Source organism: Condylura cristata, unplaced genomic scaffold, assembly GCF_000260355.1.
Source record: "Condylura cristata isolate star-nosed mole 26May11 unplaced genomic scaffold, ConCri1.0 scaffold00016, whole genome shotgun sequence".
In the NCBI taxonomy this organism is placed as follows: domain Eukaryota; kingdom Metazoa; phylum Chordata; class Mammalia; order Eulipotyphla; family Talpidae; genus Condylura; species Condylura cristata.
The window spans coordinates 44,140,262-44,158,540 of NW_004567117.1; the positions used below are offsets into that span (position 1 = coordinate 44,140,262).

The 18,279-nt window shown below is 39.1% G+C and overlaps 1 protein-coding gene across 1 annotated transcript in view; it reads left to right on the top strand.

Annotated features, from left to right (window-relative positions):
• CCDC102B (coiled-coil domain containing 102B) overlaps positions 1-16,790 on the top strand; it is a 239,920-nt gene extending 223,130 nt beyond the window's left edge. Inside the window, exon 9 of the mRNA XM_012725769.1 lies at positions 15,437-16,790. Within this exon, the coding sequence (XP_012581223.1) occupies positions 15,437-15,440 (4 nt within the window). The 3' untranslated portion in view covers positions 15,441-16,790. The remainder of the gene's footprint in view (positions 1-15,436) is intronic.
• Positions 16,791-18,279: the final 1,489 nt, after the last annotated feature.

Genomic DNA, 18,279 nt, shown 5'->3' on the forward strand with positions numbered 1-18,279 from the left:
CATTATTACTTTCATACGTGAAGTGCTTGGCGTGAGCAGGCGCCCATGTCCAAGGCACTTGTATGCTTCTGTCTTCTTCTGACCTCTGGACCGTTAGTTCTTAAGAGATGCCCATGTGTGTTTATCCTTTTTATTCACACCATGAATTGCTTTCTTCCCTTTGGTTCCTTCTTAGTGTCTCAGGTTGCCCCTCCAAATCGTGGGAGAGACTTCTGGGTTTGTAGATTTTACTGCCACTAGCATTGTGCACTCAAAACCATTTTAAAATCAGTTTTACCAGTTTCTTTGTATCTTTTCTTCCATTAGACAGCTTGTTACTGTTTTAGCCATTAACTAAATATAATTTTCCTTTATCCTACCTGGTGCTTCTTATCACAAAGGCCACTTAATGTTTCATGTAGGAAATACCTTAAGGGTGAGACACACATACCCATTTTCAAAATTTACCTCTTTCTGAGTGTTTATCCTGACTTCTAACAATACTACTGTCTTTCTCTGATGCACTATTGATCAAATGGCCTTGCTGCTTTTTTTCATTGTCTACCTAAATTTCCTTGAATGTGGCAATATTTATTCATGTCCAATTACCTACGTTATTATAAGTTCATTTTCTAAAAATGCTGTAGCATTCACAATATGTAATTCTTAGGGGAAGGAGAAAACATGGCAAGCTCAAAATTACAACAGAAATGACAGTTACCTTGACAATTTAGACAGTGAGTCATGGAGGCTGGGGAGAAGAATAAAATTTGTTCCAGCTGTTGATTTCCAAGCAATGGGATCTATAGCAATTCGGCAGCCCTGTCTGTGTTAGTCATGCTGGAAATGCTCTGATACCTTCCTATTAAAATGCCTATTAAACACTGCAGAACCTTCAAAGGTTTCAACAGCACTGGTAAAATCGCCTGCTTTTGTGCTGTGGGCATGGAGAGCGCACAGGGTTTTCGTTGGCAAATATCAGGACCCTAGCAACTGCTTCCGCGCCTCCTGGGTTGCGCCCCCTTCCTCTCTGCCCTGTACCTCCCTGCTTGCTGTGCGTTCTGTCCCTTTTGATTCCTTTGCTCTTTATCTCAGAAGAGCATGCCTGTTTTGCTTGGCAGTTCTAACACCCAACGGATGGTCTCCATCAGTTTCTATCTCTGCTCTCCATTCCTTTCTGCCCAAGTAATTCTCCCCTCCTGCTCCAACAGGAACTCTTGGCAAGGAAGAGAAAGAATAGGAACTACCTCAGCAGACATGGCATAAGTAGTGGGCTGCAGACGCCATGAGCTAAAGGCATTTGGCTTGGCCTGATGTTGGTGTGCTTTAGATGCGTGCAGCATTTCTGTACCATCCTATGACCGATGTTCTGGACTCAGCCTTTTACAGCAGTGAATGTGGCAATGTTGTGCAAAGATAGTCAGTGGTTAGCGTGATTTTAAAGGTCGATAGTATAGACTTGTGCCGTGGTTGCAGTAAGTCAAGTAATTTTTGTTTGGGATTTAACGGTCTGTCTTGCCGATACAGAATAGTTGCTATCAAAACAGTATTCTAAGTTATTTAAAGCAAACATTGTTCAATGTGCAATATAACATCTGGATTGGATCAGAAGATCTGCATTCATAAACATTAGAAGTTTCAGGAGATTATTTTAATTCCGGTCAACTTCCAGTATTGAAGTTGTTTTAAATATAACACTGTGCAACAAATACAATATGAACCATGGATGATTCATTTCAAAAAGAAGTGAGTTGAAATTATATTATGTAGCCCCAAATCTCCAACAGGATACCATTATTAATGTGAAATATAAACTATGCAAACCCTATCAAAATGCCAGTATCATTTTTCAGACGTGAGCAAAACAAAGTTAAAATCTGTATAGAACGGCACAAGATCTGGGGTGGTCAGAGCAGAGCTCCCTTAAGAACAAAGCCAAAGGCTTCAATTTCCTGACTTTGATATCATGCGAAATCATCTAACAGCCTGTTGGCCAATGGGTGCTTTGCTACTGGAGATGAGAAGGTGACAATTCTCAGGAGACAGAACCTGGAATCACATACATGATATAAACCAATGTTTACCTCAATAAAAATAGTTAACTGACAACAGCATTGTGATAAAACATATTTAAAACTCAGCCAAGGAAATTATCCCATTTTCTGAAGGGGAGAAAATATTTACAAATCATACCTTAAAGCGTCAGTATCCAAAAGAACTAAATAGGCAGATACGAATAGCCTTTTTTTTTTTTTTCAAAGACATCCAGATGGCCAACAGGTACATGGACAAAAAAATAAATAAATAAAAGCTCACAGCACTAGGGAGAGGGAGAGTGACATCAAAGCCACAGTGAGAAGTCACTTCCCTGCTAGAAGGTCTGCCATCAAAAAGACGACAGATGATGAGCTTGGCTACCAAGTGCAGCAAAGAACTCTGCACACTGTTCACAGGGAAGTAAATTGGTATTGCCTTCGTGGAAAACAATATGGCGGTCTTTCAAAAATAGCACATACGATCTAGGAATTCCATTTCTGAGGATCCGGAGGAACAGCACGCACAGATATGCGAACTTCACACTCACTGCAGCCTTCCCTCCACTGGCCAGGTAAGGTGACCCCTACGTGCCTACTGGTGCACAGAGGGCCAGAGATGAGCTGATGGCATGCACCACACATAGCCGGCCAGCAGAAGAAGGAATGAAGTGTTGCCAATTGCTAAAACAAGACCAGACCAGCAGGTCATTCTGCTAAGTAACAGAGATGGACCATATAATCTCACATAGGAAATTCACAAAACTTGAAACCTAGATACAGAAGGCAGAGTAGTTGTCAGAGACAAGGAATGGGTGACAGGAGAAATGGGTTTTGGAGTCGCCAGGTCCAGACTTCATTATAAGGGAGTCGAGGTTGTCACCCCAACCTATTGGTGGTAGTTCATACTGTGTCATATTTTGGAAAGTTGCAAAAGAAAATGTTACTATGTATGGGACAGATGCTAACTAGACTTAACTGTGGTGTTCCCTTGTAATCTATACAGACACCGAATCATTAAAAGAAAAACCTCTAACTTGATGTCCAAAGATATAATCAAATCATGCTCACTAATTATTGACTAGAATGAACATGTCAATTAAGCCTCAAGTTAAAAAGACAGTCACCTTATACCAATAGCCATGAGTGGATGGAAAACTGAAAAGTCATTTTCAAAGAAACAAATGCTTATGACTGCTGTGTTTTGCAAGGAGCGAGACCCCAGGCCCGTCACAGGTGCTCATAATGAAGTAACAGCTGAGCAACCACCAAGGAAACCCTTTCCTTTACAGACAAAGGAAGACTGTGGGAAAGCGACATTTTTCCACTAACGACTTCATGTGCAGTTATCCAGTCATATAAAGAGGCCGTTGATGTCTATCCTGGGTCAACCAAATGGTTTCCTGCCATGTATGGTACCTCAGATGTGTAATGGGAACACTTGTTTTGAAATCTTCTATTTCTATACATAATTGTGACCATTTGAAATAGCTATCGCTTACTGTCCTTTAAATATGGCAGGCTCTAGTGAGAGGAATCTCAATTTAGTTTTACTTCTGGCAGTTACCACAATGTTGGACAATTTGCAATCTCGTAAAAAAATATCTATTGATTTTGTGGGTTGCAATGGAGATTGGAAATACATAAAAACAGGTCCAGTCCCTGGTACATTATAAATAACATCAAAATCTTACTACACATTTAATAAACTAAGAATAGATGGTTTAATCTAGAGACTGACAACTAGCTTGTTAACATAAGCAGGTCTCTAAGAAAATACCTTAAAGGAAGTAATAGCCCAAGTAGTTGAGGACTATATTGAACTAGTGAACTGATATCTTCACATTCACTAATTTTCAAAAATAAAAATCTGTTTACAAGTACATTTAGGAAAGATACAGTCTGTTTTTGTTTTACTTACATGAAATATCAGTCTCTGGGGCTATAATTACTGAACATAATTTGATTAAACTCTGGACAGTAAGGTGCTAGGTTTTCTCCTTAATTCTCATCAGCAATGTAGTTTCATTAATACTAATTGTATGTCATCAAGATATAAAGCAAACACAGATAGTGTGAGCAATAGCAACCGTTCCACTGGCCTTTGGGAGATGGGTACCTTTTTTTAATTTTATATACCTTTTTGTTACTTCCTGTCTTACAACATACTATGGTCATTCTCCACCAAGCCACAAGTTAAAACTCCACATTGTTCTCCTAAGCGTTGTTTCTCTGTCTGCCGTCCAAGACATGAGCATGTAAATGAATCCCCTGTCTGTAAGCGGTATGTGGAGACAGTTCTAAATGCATTATTGTTACCAGTAACTTTGAGGAAAGTCTGTTTTCTAAATCAAAGTGTAGAAAAGGAAGTTATGCATGACTTCAGCATTTTACAGCACATTGCTCACAAATACTTATCCAAGTGGGGAATTACCATTTAAATTAGGAGACACTCAAATTCAAGTGTATTTTGCATTTATCAATGTATATTTGTGCCTAAAATTTTAAAATGTTTATACATTCTAAGTCACTTCAGCAAGTTAGGCCATGTACGAAAAACTGCAGACATACTTTAAAATCTGACTTTGCAAGGAAATGCACACTCTTTTCTGCATCATTCAGTGGCTTTTTTTCGAACTGTTAGAGGACCTGATGAAATAGATTCTGAATGCAGTATTCTCTATGAACACATGTTACTATCAAGCTTGATTTTCTGGTTTCTATCAAAGGTCTACAAAAGATTGTATATTTCCCTGCAAGTCAGAATTTTAAGATATACATGCACCTATTTTTGGAGAGTCAACTATTTCTACAAGCTCTGCCAAGAGTGTTAGGCCAGAAAAACATTCCCCAGAGAGGCAACACTTCCCGTGGTGGCTGCTTGTGCCTGGGGCACGCTGCCCTGCACAGCCCAGCTCCGAGGCTGCCTGGGACACGGGCCTGTTCTGCACTGATGTCAGGGCCCTGCCGTCCTCCCCGGCTGCTTACTGTGAAGCATATTGGAGTAAACAAAACTGAGAAATCAGAATGGAGGTAGAAACCAGATGTGTGTGAAACAGGCACTGCTCTGTCAACCGACTGCCATGAAGAGCTAATTCTATGAACTATGTGTGCTGGGCCTCTCTGGTGGCACAAGGGGTTAAATCTCAACACTGTGAAACTGGCCACAGCCACTGCAGCATAAGTTGCACCCCCAGCCAGGGAGTGACCCACAGGGTGCAGCAGGCCTCTCCTGTCTCCCTGCTGCTCCTCCAAGCAGTGATTTCAGTTTTCTGCCTGTCCTGTTCCCCACTCTGTACCTGGTGAACCCCCTCACCCCACGTCATCTCTGGCCTTTACCCCAACTCTTATGCATAAATAAATACTCTTAAAATGTGCTTCCTGTCTCTTAAAATTCAAAAGTCCAAATAGGTAACACTTAGGATATGTCATGTTTGTAAGTTTTTATGTTGTTCACATTTGCCTACTTTCTTATCATAAAGCAAAATCTGTGTATATGCATTAAAGGAGTAAGTACTTGTAAAAAAATGTGAAAAATCCACTTACTCTAGCTCAGTTTGGGTATAGGAATGCTATGATTTAGAAACATATCTATGCTCTGTTCAGTCTAGTAAGGATAACTAAATGAGCCTATATACCTAAAAGCATTTTCAAAGTATTTTAGGTGAAATACATTAACCAAAGTACAATCAAATACTTTCACAGAATGATTATATGTTGTTTTAAGTAGAAGTCACCACCACTCAGCGGTTAGTCGCTTACTTTTGTATGTGTGAAGGAATTGGTGAGATGGAATCACCCTGTTAGTGAAGTTCTTTGGTTCCGGTTTCTGAATCACTGAGATTTGGAGCAGTTTGCTTACAGGGAAAGTGACCCACTTTCCCTGGCTATTTTTTGGGACTATAGTAGACACCTCTAAGATTGCATTAACTTTTATGGGTCACTAAGAGATCATTACATGAGTTATTGTTTCAGCATAATAAATTACGTTTTTAAGTTGCTGCCTATGGACTATTGTTAAGCGAGGAAAATGAAAGTGTTTGGTGCTCTAATTACCTGTCCAATTCTCTTAAGATTCTGGCTATAAAAAAAAAATCTGCACTAAAATGGTATTGTATACATATTAAATCTACTGGCATGAATATTTTTTATATGCATATGTTTTTGACCTGAGAATATGTGAGCAATTGTGATACTGTACAATTAGACACTTTCTCTGTTCTAAATATAGCTCTAAGAAATCTATTTTTTAAAAGACATTAAACAGCACAGGTGTGTTCAATGGTGCAAATAAAACTCTCCTTGTCCCAGAAATACAGACTAGCAGTGTTGCTGCAGCAAAAGCCATCCTGCCCTAGATGGGGTCACACCCCAAGGGTCTGGGGGTCTGACCTGGACCCACTGCCCTGCTAAAGCGGCGGGTCGCAAAGTATATTGGGGCAGTCACTATCGAAAACAGAATGGGGATTCCACACACGAGTCAAAGTAGAACTAACCTATGATTGAGCAATTCTAAAGAAAAGGTAAACAGTAGTTCAAAAGGATAGACACTCCCACCCGCTCACTGTAGCACTACTCGAAATGACCAAGATATGAAAAAGTCCCTACGTGTACATCAGCTGATGATGGGAGAAATATCACACACCACACACAATGTCTTGCCATTTGTGACCATGAGGATGGGCCTTGAGGACATATTCCTGAGTCAGAAAAGACATGCCATGTGGTTATGAGATTATATATGGAATTGAAGAGCAAAATGAAAGATAAGCACCTCAGAGCTTGGAGAGAAAAGCTGGTTGTGAGATTTGAGGGGTGGGCAGCATGGCTGAGAGGTATCAAAAGTGGCAAAACTCCAGTTAAAAAACGAATAGGTTATGGGCACAGGATATACAGGAAAGTGACAATTAACACTCTTGCCTATTTGACGGTTGCTAAGAGTAAATCTCATAACTATGTATGTTGATGTTTGCAATATATTGAATCATAGGGTACATACCAGAAACGAATATGTCAGTCATGCACCACTCGGAACAACCTGACAACAACAGAAATATGCAAGGAACTTGTGCCACAATTCACATGGAAGAGAGTTGAGAGAAAATAAAGTTTCAAGAATAGTTATGCTATTTCTAGAGGCAAAAATAAAGAGGTTGTTTCAAGCATCATCAGATAATGACAGTCATTTAGTTATGATTCAGATAATGTCTACTGCGTGGCATGGATTTCATGCTATTTTTGCTCATATTGTAGAAGATTTTAGAGCAAGTAGAATGTGTTCATCTTCATTTGTAGAGAAACATATGCTGGATAGTATTTTCTATTAAATAAAGTCAAATACAATGTGAGAATGTCCTTATCCTTTTCTAGATATTTTAGAATTCACACATTTTAAAGAAAGGGCAAGCAATTTGCTATATGTTTTCTGGCAATTTATATTACTTGAAAAATGAATACACACAGTAAACCTAACCAAATACCAAAATAGCAGTGGGTATTTTTTTTTCTTTCTTTTTCTCTCTCTTTTTTTTTGTGTGTGTGTGGATACAGTCTTTTCACTTTTGGTAAAATATTAAACATCTATATGTGCATAATACCTAAATGATATTGATTAATAAGTGAGTAGGTAGACGGCAGACACCAAGATTTTGAGGACTGAGTGTTTTGCTTTATAACCAGCACCCAGAACCACTTCTGAGCCACCTGCATAAAAGTAGTTTCTTAAATGAAAAACCCTAGTTTTCTATCCACTTCATTCCACTTTAGAAATACTTTCTCATGGTAACTGAATTAAATGTTTATACACACACACACACACACACAAAAGAACAAATGTGTAAAGCCATGTTACTTCAATAAAAAAATGCATTTGATAGGTGTCCAAAAATTCCAAGAATTTTTCTTGGGAGGGGAACTGAATAACTTGGGCATTTTAATTTTTTTAAAACATATTTTTTACATCATTGTTTATTCTCCTCTGGAAGGGATTATGCTCAGTGAAGTAAGTCAGAAGAGAAAATATCAGATGGGCTCACTAGGACACTTGATATGTTAGAAACAAGTAAACATTCTCCTAAGGCTCAACTAGCCAAGTTTTCCAGGCTTTTAAGTTAGTAAATCTTTGAAGAATATACGATTCAGATTTAAAATATAGTATTTTGCAGAAATAGATGCACAGTCTTTGTTCTTTTGTTTCTGGCTCAGACTCAAAATACTGATGCTAGTCTAGCCTTATATTTAAGTTCAGGAGGCGAGGTGAGTTTTGCCCCGGAAAGGACTCAACATTGGAAGAGATGGAATTGCAAATCCCCGAGTCATTCTGACATGTGTGTATTTGCATTGTATAAAGAAAATGATCACTTATCGCCTCTTCTATGTTTATTTGCATTTAATATTTTGATTTATATGGCTTCTCAATAGACTTCAGTCTCATTTTGTCTAGAGAAGACAAATTTCAATGTGAGTGAGTAAATCTGCCCTCTTCTGTGTAGTCTGCATTTCTAAATCTTATTTTAGTTCCATGAATGAGATTATAGAATATAAAAGCATGCGATGAGTGTTTAGTTCTTCATGGTACAGGGGAAAAAGGAAATTAAAACTAAATTCAATCAAGCTCATGAATGAATAACCACATTTATATATTAAATCTTATCTAATTGCTATTTTAGAGTATAGCGAAGGAACTTACAGTCACAGTGGCAATGAAGCTACACTTTTAATAGCATTCTTATGCAGCTACCTGGAACTTCTTTAAATATTTTATGGACTTCTAGAAGTGTACACACATAAAGGTCTTTAACATAAAACAAGTATAATTCAAAGAAAAGAATTAAGGGGTAGAAGAAAGTGAAAGGTATAACCCTAACTAGAGAGCATTATATACATGTACATATACATGTACATTTTTTTAAGGTTTATTTATTTATGCATCCAGGACTGGGGTACAAGCCAGAGGTGCAGGGGTGGTGAGAGGATTCACCGGAGACAGAGTGGGGAGCAGAACAGGCAGATCAAGGAAGTACACTGCTGAGGGGAGCACTTGATCTATTTAAAGGATTACTTCCCATTGTTCTCACAATGATTTCTAAAGATAAGAGAAATGGCCTTGAATTCAAGGGTAAGTTTCTACCTCTTTACAATAAGCAGAATAAGCTCAATAAAGAATTATGCTGGGTAATAGAATTGAAAAGCTATGCAGCATCTAAATGTTCCAACACAAAGTAACTATTTACATCCAACCAAATATATTATAGCATCAGTCTTTATGGAATCAAGAATGTGGATGGCGAAATTCTGATTATATCTGTGACTATTACATATTCTTGTCTTTAGTTCATTTTCCCAAGAATGCCATGCCTTTTATGCACTACAGAAATGTCCTTCAAAAGATTCTCATTTGTTATTTAAATATTTTATGTACTTTACCTCTCCCCTATCTAGAATTATACAAATAACTTCAATTTAGAGTTCTATGAAAATCACCCTGATTAAGAAAAAATGAAGATCATGTCAATTAACTAAAATATTTCCATCGATGGTCTCTGTATTTTAAGTGATGGAACATTCCATGAATTAGTATTTATCTGCAAAGTACTACACAACATATATGTGTGACTTTACATTGTTAATAAGCTCCAAGTTGGTGTTTAAGAAATCTTTGAATACAACCACTATACAGCTCTTTAAAGATTTGCAATATTATCTTAACATTATTGCCATGTCTGTCAAGAACACTATAGATCTCTGGCTGTAAAACTTGCTTACACAATCAAATATGAGGACAAAGTATTGATTCCATCATAGGTGATTTTCTAGTAGCATAGCTGATGTTCTATGCTTACATATAGTTATTAAATTTTGATGATTAGTCATTTCTATGACATACACAGTTGACAACCTCAAAGAGCAAAAATTAATGGTGACATGGCATTCAACTTTTAAGAATGTCTTCTAGTTTTAGAAATTATCACTTGGGAAAAAAAACAGTTGTCCAAAGAAGACAGACAAGATGGCAGACAGGCAAATAAAAAATATTCATCAATTATCATGGAAATGAAAAATCAAGACCACAATACCCTCTGAGAATGGCCTCTGTTGAAAAGATCAGAAGCAAGTGTTGACAGGGATTTAGAGAAAAGGGAGCCCTCCTCTCTGCTTGCGGAATGCAGATTAGTCCTGCCTTTATGAAGAACAGCCCAGGGGTTGCTCAAAAGGTAAAAATGAATCTGCCATATGGCCCAGTAATTCCGCCCTTAGGCATCTACCTGAAAACTTCAGGGACACGATTTCAAAAGGAGCCACACCTTCTATTGTTAACTGCAGAACTATTTGCATTGGCCAAATTATGGGGGCAAAAACTAAGTACCCAAGAATGGATAAGTGGGTCAAGATGATGTTTTATATACACATCATGGAATATTACACGGGGATCAAAAATGACAAACTCATGCCATTAGTAGCAGCTTGGGTGGAGCTGCACAGGGTTATGCTAAGCGAAGTAGGTCAAGAGGAGAAAGGAATACGAGATGGGGTTCCTTACAAATGGAATGTAGAAAAAACAAACTGAGGGTCAGCAAAGGAGAAGCTTAAAAACTAAGCCTTGAAAGCTGACCATAGAGCTGAAGAGGGGTAGGGGAGGGAGAATGCAGAGGGCAGGAAACAGAATGGGCTATGCTGCTAGACTGCGGTGACTAAGTGGTGGTGCCAACCCACCAGGGATCCCCACGCTGTGTCAACCTAAAAGATGTATTTACTAAAAGAAAATAGGAATTCCATGTTGCAAAAGTAGATGTTAAAAAGCATTACAGGCCCTCCCTGGTGGCGCAGCAGGATAAAGCACTGCACTGAGAAGCTAAAGCCGCTTCCGCATGAGTTCGATTCCCACCTGCCCCGGAGGTGCGGCAGACCTCTCCTGACCCGCCTGCTGCTCCCCTCAGCAGTGGACTTCATCGATCTGCCTGTTCTGCTCCCACTCTGTCTCTGGTGAAGCCTCTCGCCGCCCCTGAGCCTCTGGCCTGTACCCCAGTTCTGTATGTACAAATAAATCTTTAAAAAAAAAAGCATTACATAGATATAAAATACTGTCTAACATTGGCATGTGTGTAAGCTGATACAGCTTGCACTTTTCACAAGTGAAAAGTTAGTGATCCATGCAAATCCGAATTTCCTCTCAGTGAACATAAACTTATGTGTGCGAAGTAATTTCTGCAAGTTGTCTTGCATTCATTAGTTTTTAATCTCCTTATGGTGAATTAAGTCAAATTATATTCATGCATCATTTGTGTACCGCAGAACTTTTGGGACAAAAACAAAGACCAGGTTTTGATGATGGGAAGGGCAAGGGTTTTAAGCAAAGGGAGAAAAGGAATGGCTAGCAAAACTGCTTTTATTTAACTTCTTTAAGATAATCAAATGAGCAATTAAGTCAAACCACTCTATTAAATTTTCTGCTTATGTTACATCTCATCCCATTAAATGCACCTGAACTTCAGCTCTGTTCTTTCAGAGACGCCTTTGAGCAATGTAAGCTTTATTAGATTCAGTAAAATAAGTCTATACCTCTGGTTACATGATAAATGTCTTCAGCCATTTAAGTCATAGGGAAAGATTAATTCTAGATATAGAATGTACAATTTAGGTTTCCCTCTTAGATTTTAATACTAAAAAAGCACCAAAAATATGAGAACAAAGAAGGAAGAAGGAGAAGGACCAGGGAAGGACGGGAGGGGCCGGGGTTCCACGGGGAAGCCATGCTTGGTACAAACAAGAAGGATATTACAATAACTTTTAAAAAATGTAGAAAGTAAATGGAAATGTTGGGTCTCCAGTAATAAAATTGCAGATATTAATTCCACGGTCACAAGAATTCCCAAATATTTTTAATGAGGGCCACCATGCATGCGACGGGCTTATCATCGACACATCTGCAGGGCAGGTAACATAGCTGATGTGTTTCTCTCATTCCTGAAATTCCTGCCGGCCAGTCGTTTGAAGACGTGCACCCAGAGGGTTAAATGTGAAATACAAGTGGATATACAGCTCGTTATAAACATGGGACACTGTCTCTAATATGGAGAATCAGGATGGTGTCATCCTGTGAACAACACTCAAACTTGGCTAGTTGTCAAGCGACTCATCGCAGGTGACATTGAAACTCTAAAGCCAGTCATTCATTCAACAACAGAATAACTGTCTTCGGAAAAATATAAAGAAAGAAGCCAGTGGCCTGAATGCACACCCTGAGAAGTTCCGCCCTCACTGTCCATGCTTAGCAAACAGGAACTTCGACACACCCTTTTCTCTTTCTTATTTTGGTACGGGAGCTATGCTTTTCTGTATTTGTTTTATTTTTTTAAATATATAATTTTTACAGCATTCTTCATTTTGTACATTATTTTCATCTTGATTGTACCCCTTATTGCAAAAGCTATAGAACTTTTTCTTCTCTTAAACAAATCTATCCTATTTGACTGTTTTTATTTTCCAAAGTGTAGCTGGATCAGCACTTGACTGTGAGACTCATTTTTTCTCTTGAGTGATTTTCTGACTTCCCCTCTGTGCTGGCTGTTTCAATACTGCCTATGAAACAGACTGCCGTCTTGGGAAGAAAAATGAAACAAATTTTGCTGGACTGATCTGGCCTTCTCTGGCCAATTACATGCTTTCATTTGACTTCCTTTCTTGCAAAGTTCTTGCCCAGAGTATTCTCTAGTTACTCTACCTAGCTCCCCCATTGCTAGTTTAACTCAGTATTCTACTTAACCACCATAACACATGCCATAGTTTATATAATGCACATTGTGTGGTACAATGCTTTAAACAACACATGGTCTTAGTGCATTGCATATATTCTACACATAATGTATACATATGTGTCACTTAAAACATCTATTAAATATTACGCAAAAAGTTTTTCTGGTTGTAAAAGCAGTATTCTTAGTCCATAAAATCTTGGAAAACAGAAAGATCTATAAATATACAATAGCCCACTGTCTTAGAAGTCAGAAAGTTTCACTAGCTTTTTCCTTGATGTTGCTAGTTTTGCGATACTATGTGTGTGTGTGTGTGTGTGTGTGTGTAAGTTCACTTACTCTTATACCATATATCTAATCATAAGAGCTGGTGATGAAGTATTACTGTATGATGTGTTTCTCAGTAGAAGTGTTCTCATCTGAGCCTCTCATCAACTCTCTTTCCCATTTCACAACCAAGGAAAGACAGGTTACGTCGTTCCTCAGCTTGTGTGCAAGGCAGGGTCCCCACCCCGGCCGCCTGACTGAATGCAGCCACACGTGTTGTCTCAGGCCTAGATCGGTGCATTACTGGACGCTGCAGATGGACAACACAAGGTCTAACCACATGTGTGACGTCTATAGGTTTCAGCTTTTTAGCAGCAATATAGTTCAGCTACTTTGCACTTTAAAAAGCTTTTCCAAGCCATTTTAATGAATTGATAATATTTTAACACCTGAATGGACTGTTACTTAGTTCTTCTTCACATTCTGCTTTTGAAGACTATATGCACTATTACAACAAACACCTGCGTACATACATTTCTGTCTTAGCTCCAGGAAAAGGGAAACCGTTCTGAAGAGTGAGCAGCTGGTGAGACCGGGCACATAGGATCAGTGACCTGTCTCGGGACTACTTCTTCCTTCCACTGCTTGAACCACAGCTAAACTGTCACTGGCACTCACTTACTGGGCAAAGTGGGGGACAAAGCAGACATGAGCAGGCTGTGTGGTGTGCAAGGCACCAAGAATTAGATGCAACTATGAATAAAGCTGTATGCGGTTTCAGGTACAGCAGGAATTTTCAGGTTACTACTAGACAGGCATGGGATGGCCGAGGCCACTGTCTGCTTCTTAGCATTTGTAATTCTAGAAAGACTCTCCTGGCTGCAAGCTCTGCTTTGACCAGAAGGTCTAAAGGGCAGCTCAGGAGTTTCCATTCCTTCCAAGGTCTCTACATGGAAAGGAGAACTTTCCACTCATGGGAAAGTTCTAATCTCACTGGTAACTTGGTTTCCTTGTGAAGCCGGAATCACTCAGTCCCAGTGAAGGCCACGCCTACATTTGCATTTCTTCTCCCTCTTTGCTTTCATAAAACTCTTCAGCACCACGCAGAGTTTGTGTACTTGGGATCTGACTCCCAATGGCCAGGTAAGGCTGCCAGAGTAAGGGGAGCTTGAGGAAAGGGATCAAACAGGAGAGAGGAGAGCACCAGGGATTATGGCGATGGTTCATAAGTGAACCAGTGATGGGAATTTTACGGGGACTACAAAATCATGTAAGTAAGAAAAACATCATTAAAAAAAGGGGGCGCTTGAAGTTCACCTGGCTTATTACACGTTTAGTGCTCCTCAGCCTCAGGCCAACTGGATTGCTAGTGATGAACTGAGAGTTCTAATTTTCTGGTAGGAAATTAAGCAAGTTCAGGAAGTTTAAAACCTTACACTGAAATAATTATTTCCAAATACCCTACAGCCTATGGGAAATAAAAATTCACTGGAGAACTAGTAAAATGTCTACCACAAACTATTTCATAAAGAGATACTGAATTTTTCTTAATATGCTTCTCTTCCGTAAAGGGAAAAATGGTGTTTATGTTCAGAATCATGGTGCAAAGAAATTTTTCCCAATTCTTTACACACTAAGCTGGAGAAGGAAATATATTCTTTGTCAACTCAATTATATCATTGTAGTCAGGCATTGAGGGCTTTTATGATAGATGAGAATCTGCTTAATGGGTCGGAATTCCTTCAAAGACAAGCTCCCACCTGCAAGATGGTTACACTGTCATGACTGAGCTTATTTTTAAGAAATTATTTGAGAAAGAGAAATGACAGAGCCAGCCCCCAGCTGACTTACAAATCTTCTGCAACTCTCCCTTGAACTCAGGCTAACCTCCTAACTCCTTCCAAGGTCATGGAGTTTATTTTTTTTGAATTATGTGAACTTTCTCAGGCTAAAGAGTCACAGACCCTCAAACAGCAGTGCTGTTTTCCCTGGGGGTCTTTCTGACTGTTCCTTCTGCTTGCACAGCTTCAATGCCCTCTTTCCCCTCCTATCATCAATACTCATTTGGAGAGATTCCTACAATTCTGGATTTGGAGTTGCCAACACACTTTTACAGCTAAAGTCTCAAGTTAGATGCGTTCGTGTACATAAGATAATTATGAATATCACCTCCAGTCACCTGAAGGATATATATGCAAGACTCCTGCTAGGAAGTATTTTCTAGATGGATTTTTTATTCTCTAAAGAAATGTCTTCTAGATCATTCCCTAGATGTGAGCACACACCTACTAAAGCTACCGCAAAGTCCATTTTTACCTTGATGCAGAGAGGCAGTGGAAGAGAGAGACATATTTATTTTATTACTAAGATTTTTTCCTATTACTAATTACTTTTCTTTAACTTTAGATGATGCCATCAGCTACAGGCCTACCATCCTGCAACATCAAAAAGTGGAGCGGAAAAGCTTAAATGCTGTGCCTGTTGGGATCGCGCCCTGGTGTGGCCCTACTTCTATCTTGGGGAACGGTCACCTTCGCCTCCCTGAGGTATAAATCACGGTGTCAGGTGACGCTGCTTTTCCATACACAGGCTTCTCTCAGCCAGCTCACTGCTTCAGCGAAATTATCAGTTGCATGTTGAGTTTCTCCTGCACAATGATTTACATTAGTTTCTCAATCACTAACTTATCTCATTTTTTGTGGTATATCCTGGTAATATCACATGTCATTATTTTAATCCCTTTATCCCGTCTGGAAAAGAAAATATGTCCTAGCTTGTGGACTTATCATATGTATATACCATTTAAATGACCTGTTTATAATATCACTTTAAAAGCAGGATATCCGTGACTGTGTGTGTGTTTACATATATGTGTGGCTATGGAGATATATATGTACTTCTATATGTATATAATAAAAGTGCTTATTGGGAGACGTATGGGTGCCTCTTTTCTTGCCTCCCACTGCATCACATGAGGCTGAGATGAGCTCATCCAGGGGTGTTTCTGGAAGCTGTCTCCAGCTCCGCTTGCCAAACCTAGACTTGTCTACATACAATACTCTACTAGCAACATTCCCCAAAGCCTTATTTACGTGGTCCAGTTTAAGGACAGAAGTGCGTTCTGGCTTTGCCTGGTCACCACGTACACTGCCTGCGGTGGGTGTGAAACCTGCCAGATGAGATGGGCTCACCTCACTGCCAGCGTGCAGTGGATCTCAACAGCGACCCTCATGTAATCTACTGCGTCCGGCGGGCTCCGAGGGTGGGGTAGTGCCCGTGTCGTGCAGCAGTCAAGTGTTGTATCACGTGTTCAGGACTTGCCCAGGACCGTAAGTAGATGATGGCACATGCGATTGCTCAGCCTCTGTCCAGGGGCCACTCCCAGCCCTCTGCTGTGCTGCGGCCCTGGCCCCTGCCAAGGAGACATCATACTTGGAGAAGAGCAGGACATGTATTTGTGTGTGCGCTGCGCCAGAGCCACCGTGACCACTGAATTAAGGGAATCTGCTTTTGATTCAGAAGATACTGTAATTGCGCAACTATCCTGTCATTGATCAATTTCTGGACTTCAGATCTTACCTAAGATTTTGTCTTCTCTATGGCTTTTCGACCTACACAATTCACATTTAATAATGGAATCTATAAAATGTATATAGTCTTTCAATAGATTGCATAATGTCTAAAGTTTAAAGTTGTCAGTGTTACGATCTAAGCAGGATGGAAGTATGTTTGATTAGTAACATCAATAAATTGCAGGCTATCATTCTCTCCATTATGAATCCTTTTTTGTATATAAATCCCATTCATATCACTTATGATTTTGAGATCATCTGTGATGCATGCTTTTTAAAACACAACTCAGTAAAACTATATTGACTATATTTAGTTTACATTCAGTTTAAGTGTCTTCTTACACTTTTGTCCCATCCAGAGAAGTTTTGAATTGTTAAGGAAATTAAGAATGACTTTATGATTTACAGTATTAGTCAACAATTTTTTAAAGTAATTAAACCCAATATTGGCTTAGTCAAAATGGGACCAGCTGACATTTCTTTCTTCAGTGTATGACACTAAAATATATATCAACATTTTTTCATTGGCCGATATAAATCCTCTTTCCCCTATGGCAAAGAGTGACCTACTATTCCTGATATCAACATGCAATGCAGTCCCTCTTAATCACATCAGCCTCACACGCTTAAAAAAAAAAAAAATACATCACCCCACACATAAAAAATACTTAATTCTATAAGGTTTTATTTTTTTAAGCCACCATTCCTATTCACTTTTTGGAAATGCTCATAACTACTAACAATTAAGGTGAGAATTCATTAAACATCTTGTCCTATAATATATTACCTAACTGCTATTTTCTTTGAGTCATACTTTGGTATTTTTAGGGCCCCTTCTAAAAAAGTACATCTTGGAGTTAGTCTTTATGCTCGTGAGATTTAAAACAAAAACAAACAAAGACAAGATTGCGCTAATCGTTTCAGGTCAAAGCACATTTTCTCTATGCACCGAGGACACAGCAGCAAAGATGGAGGATCCACACACCTTTGTTATTTATAAGACGTGTCACTTGGAGGCGCTTCCCTTCATTCCCACTTTCTGTAGGAAGGATATCATGTCTGTGGCATCACATTATTTTTATAGTGAAATGCACAAAAATATTCAACATTTACATAATCGCTAGGGCATTGTTGGAACCCAGTACATTTTAATTTGCTACTGATTATTCTGAGGACAGGACCACTGTTCTATTTCAGCCAGGAACCGCTAAAATATTTGAAGCCTTTCATGACAGATAGTGGTGCTCAAGGTTTTCATTTTCAAAATAAGCTTATAGAAATATATTTCAAAGTATGCATGGCCTCTCACTGAATTTAATCCTATATTTATAATACAGTATTTCTATTTTTATAGTCCACTACCTATAATTATTTGGCCAAACCATTGACTCATGTGTGGGTTTAATTTTTTATTCTGCAGATACATGACATATAGCCAGGAGCTCTGCAAGGCCTCAATAGCTACAAAAGAAATCAACAGAAGTGATCTAAGACAGCAAAGAGGTAGAATCGAATGTGCATGAACATTCTGTCCTAGCTACTGCATGACCCATAATAGCTGTTCGCAGCAGAAAACCTCAAAGTATCGAGTGAAATCATTTGCGTTTGCCAGGTGCATCTTGCTGAATCAGCCCTACTTGGTATGATGCCAATTTCTGCTGTTTCTCACTAAGGAAA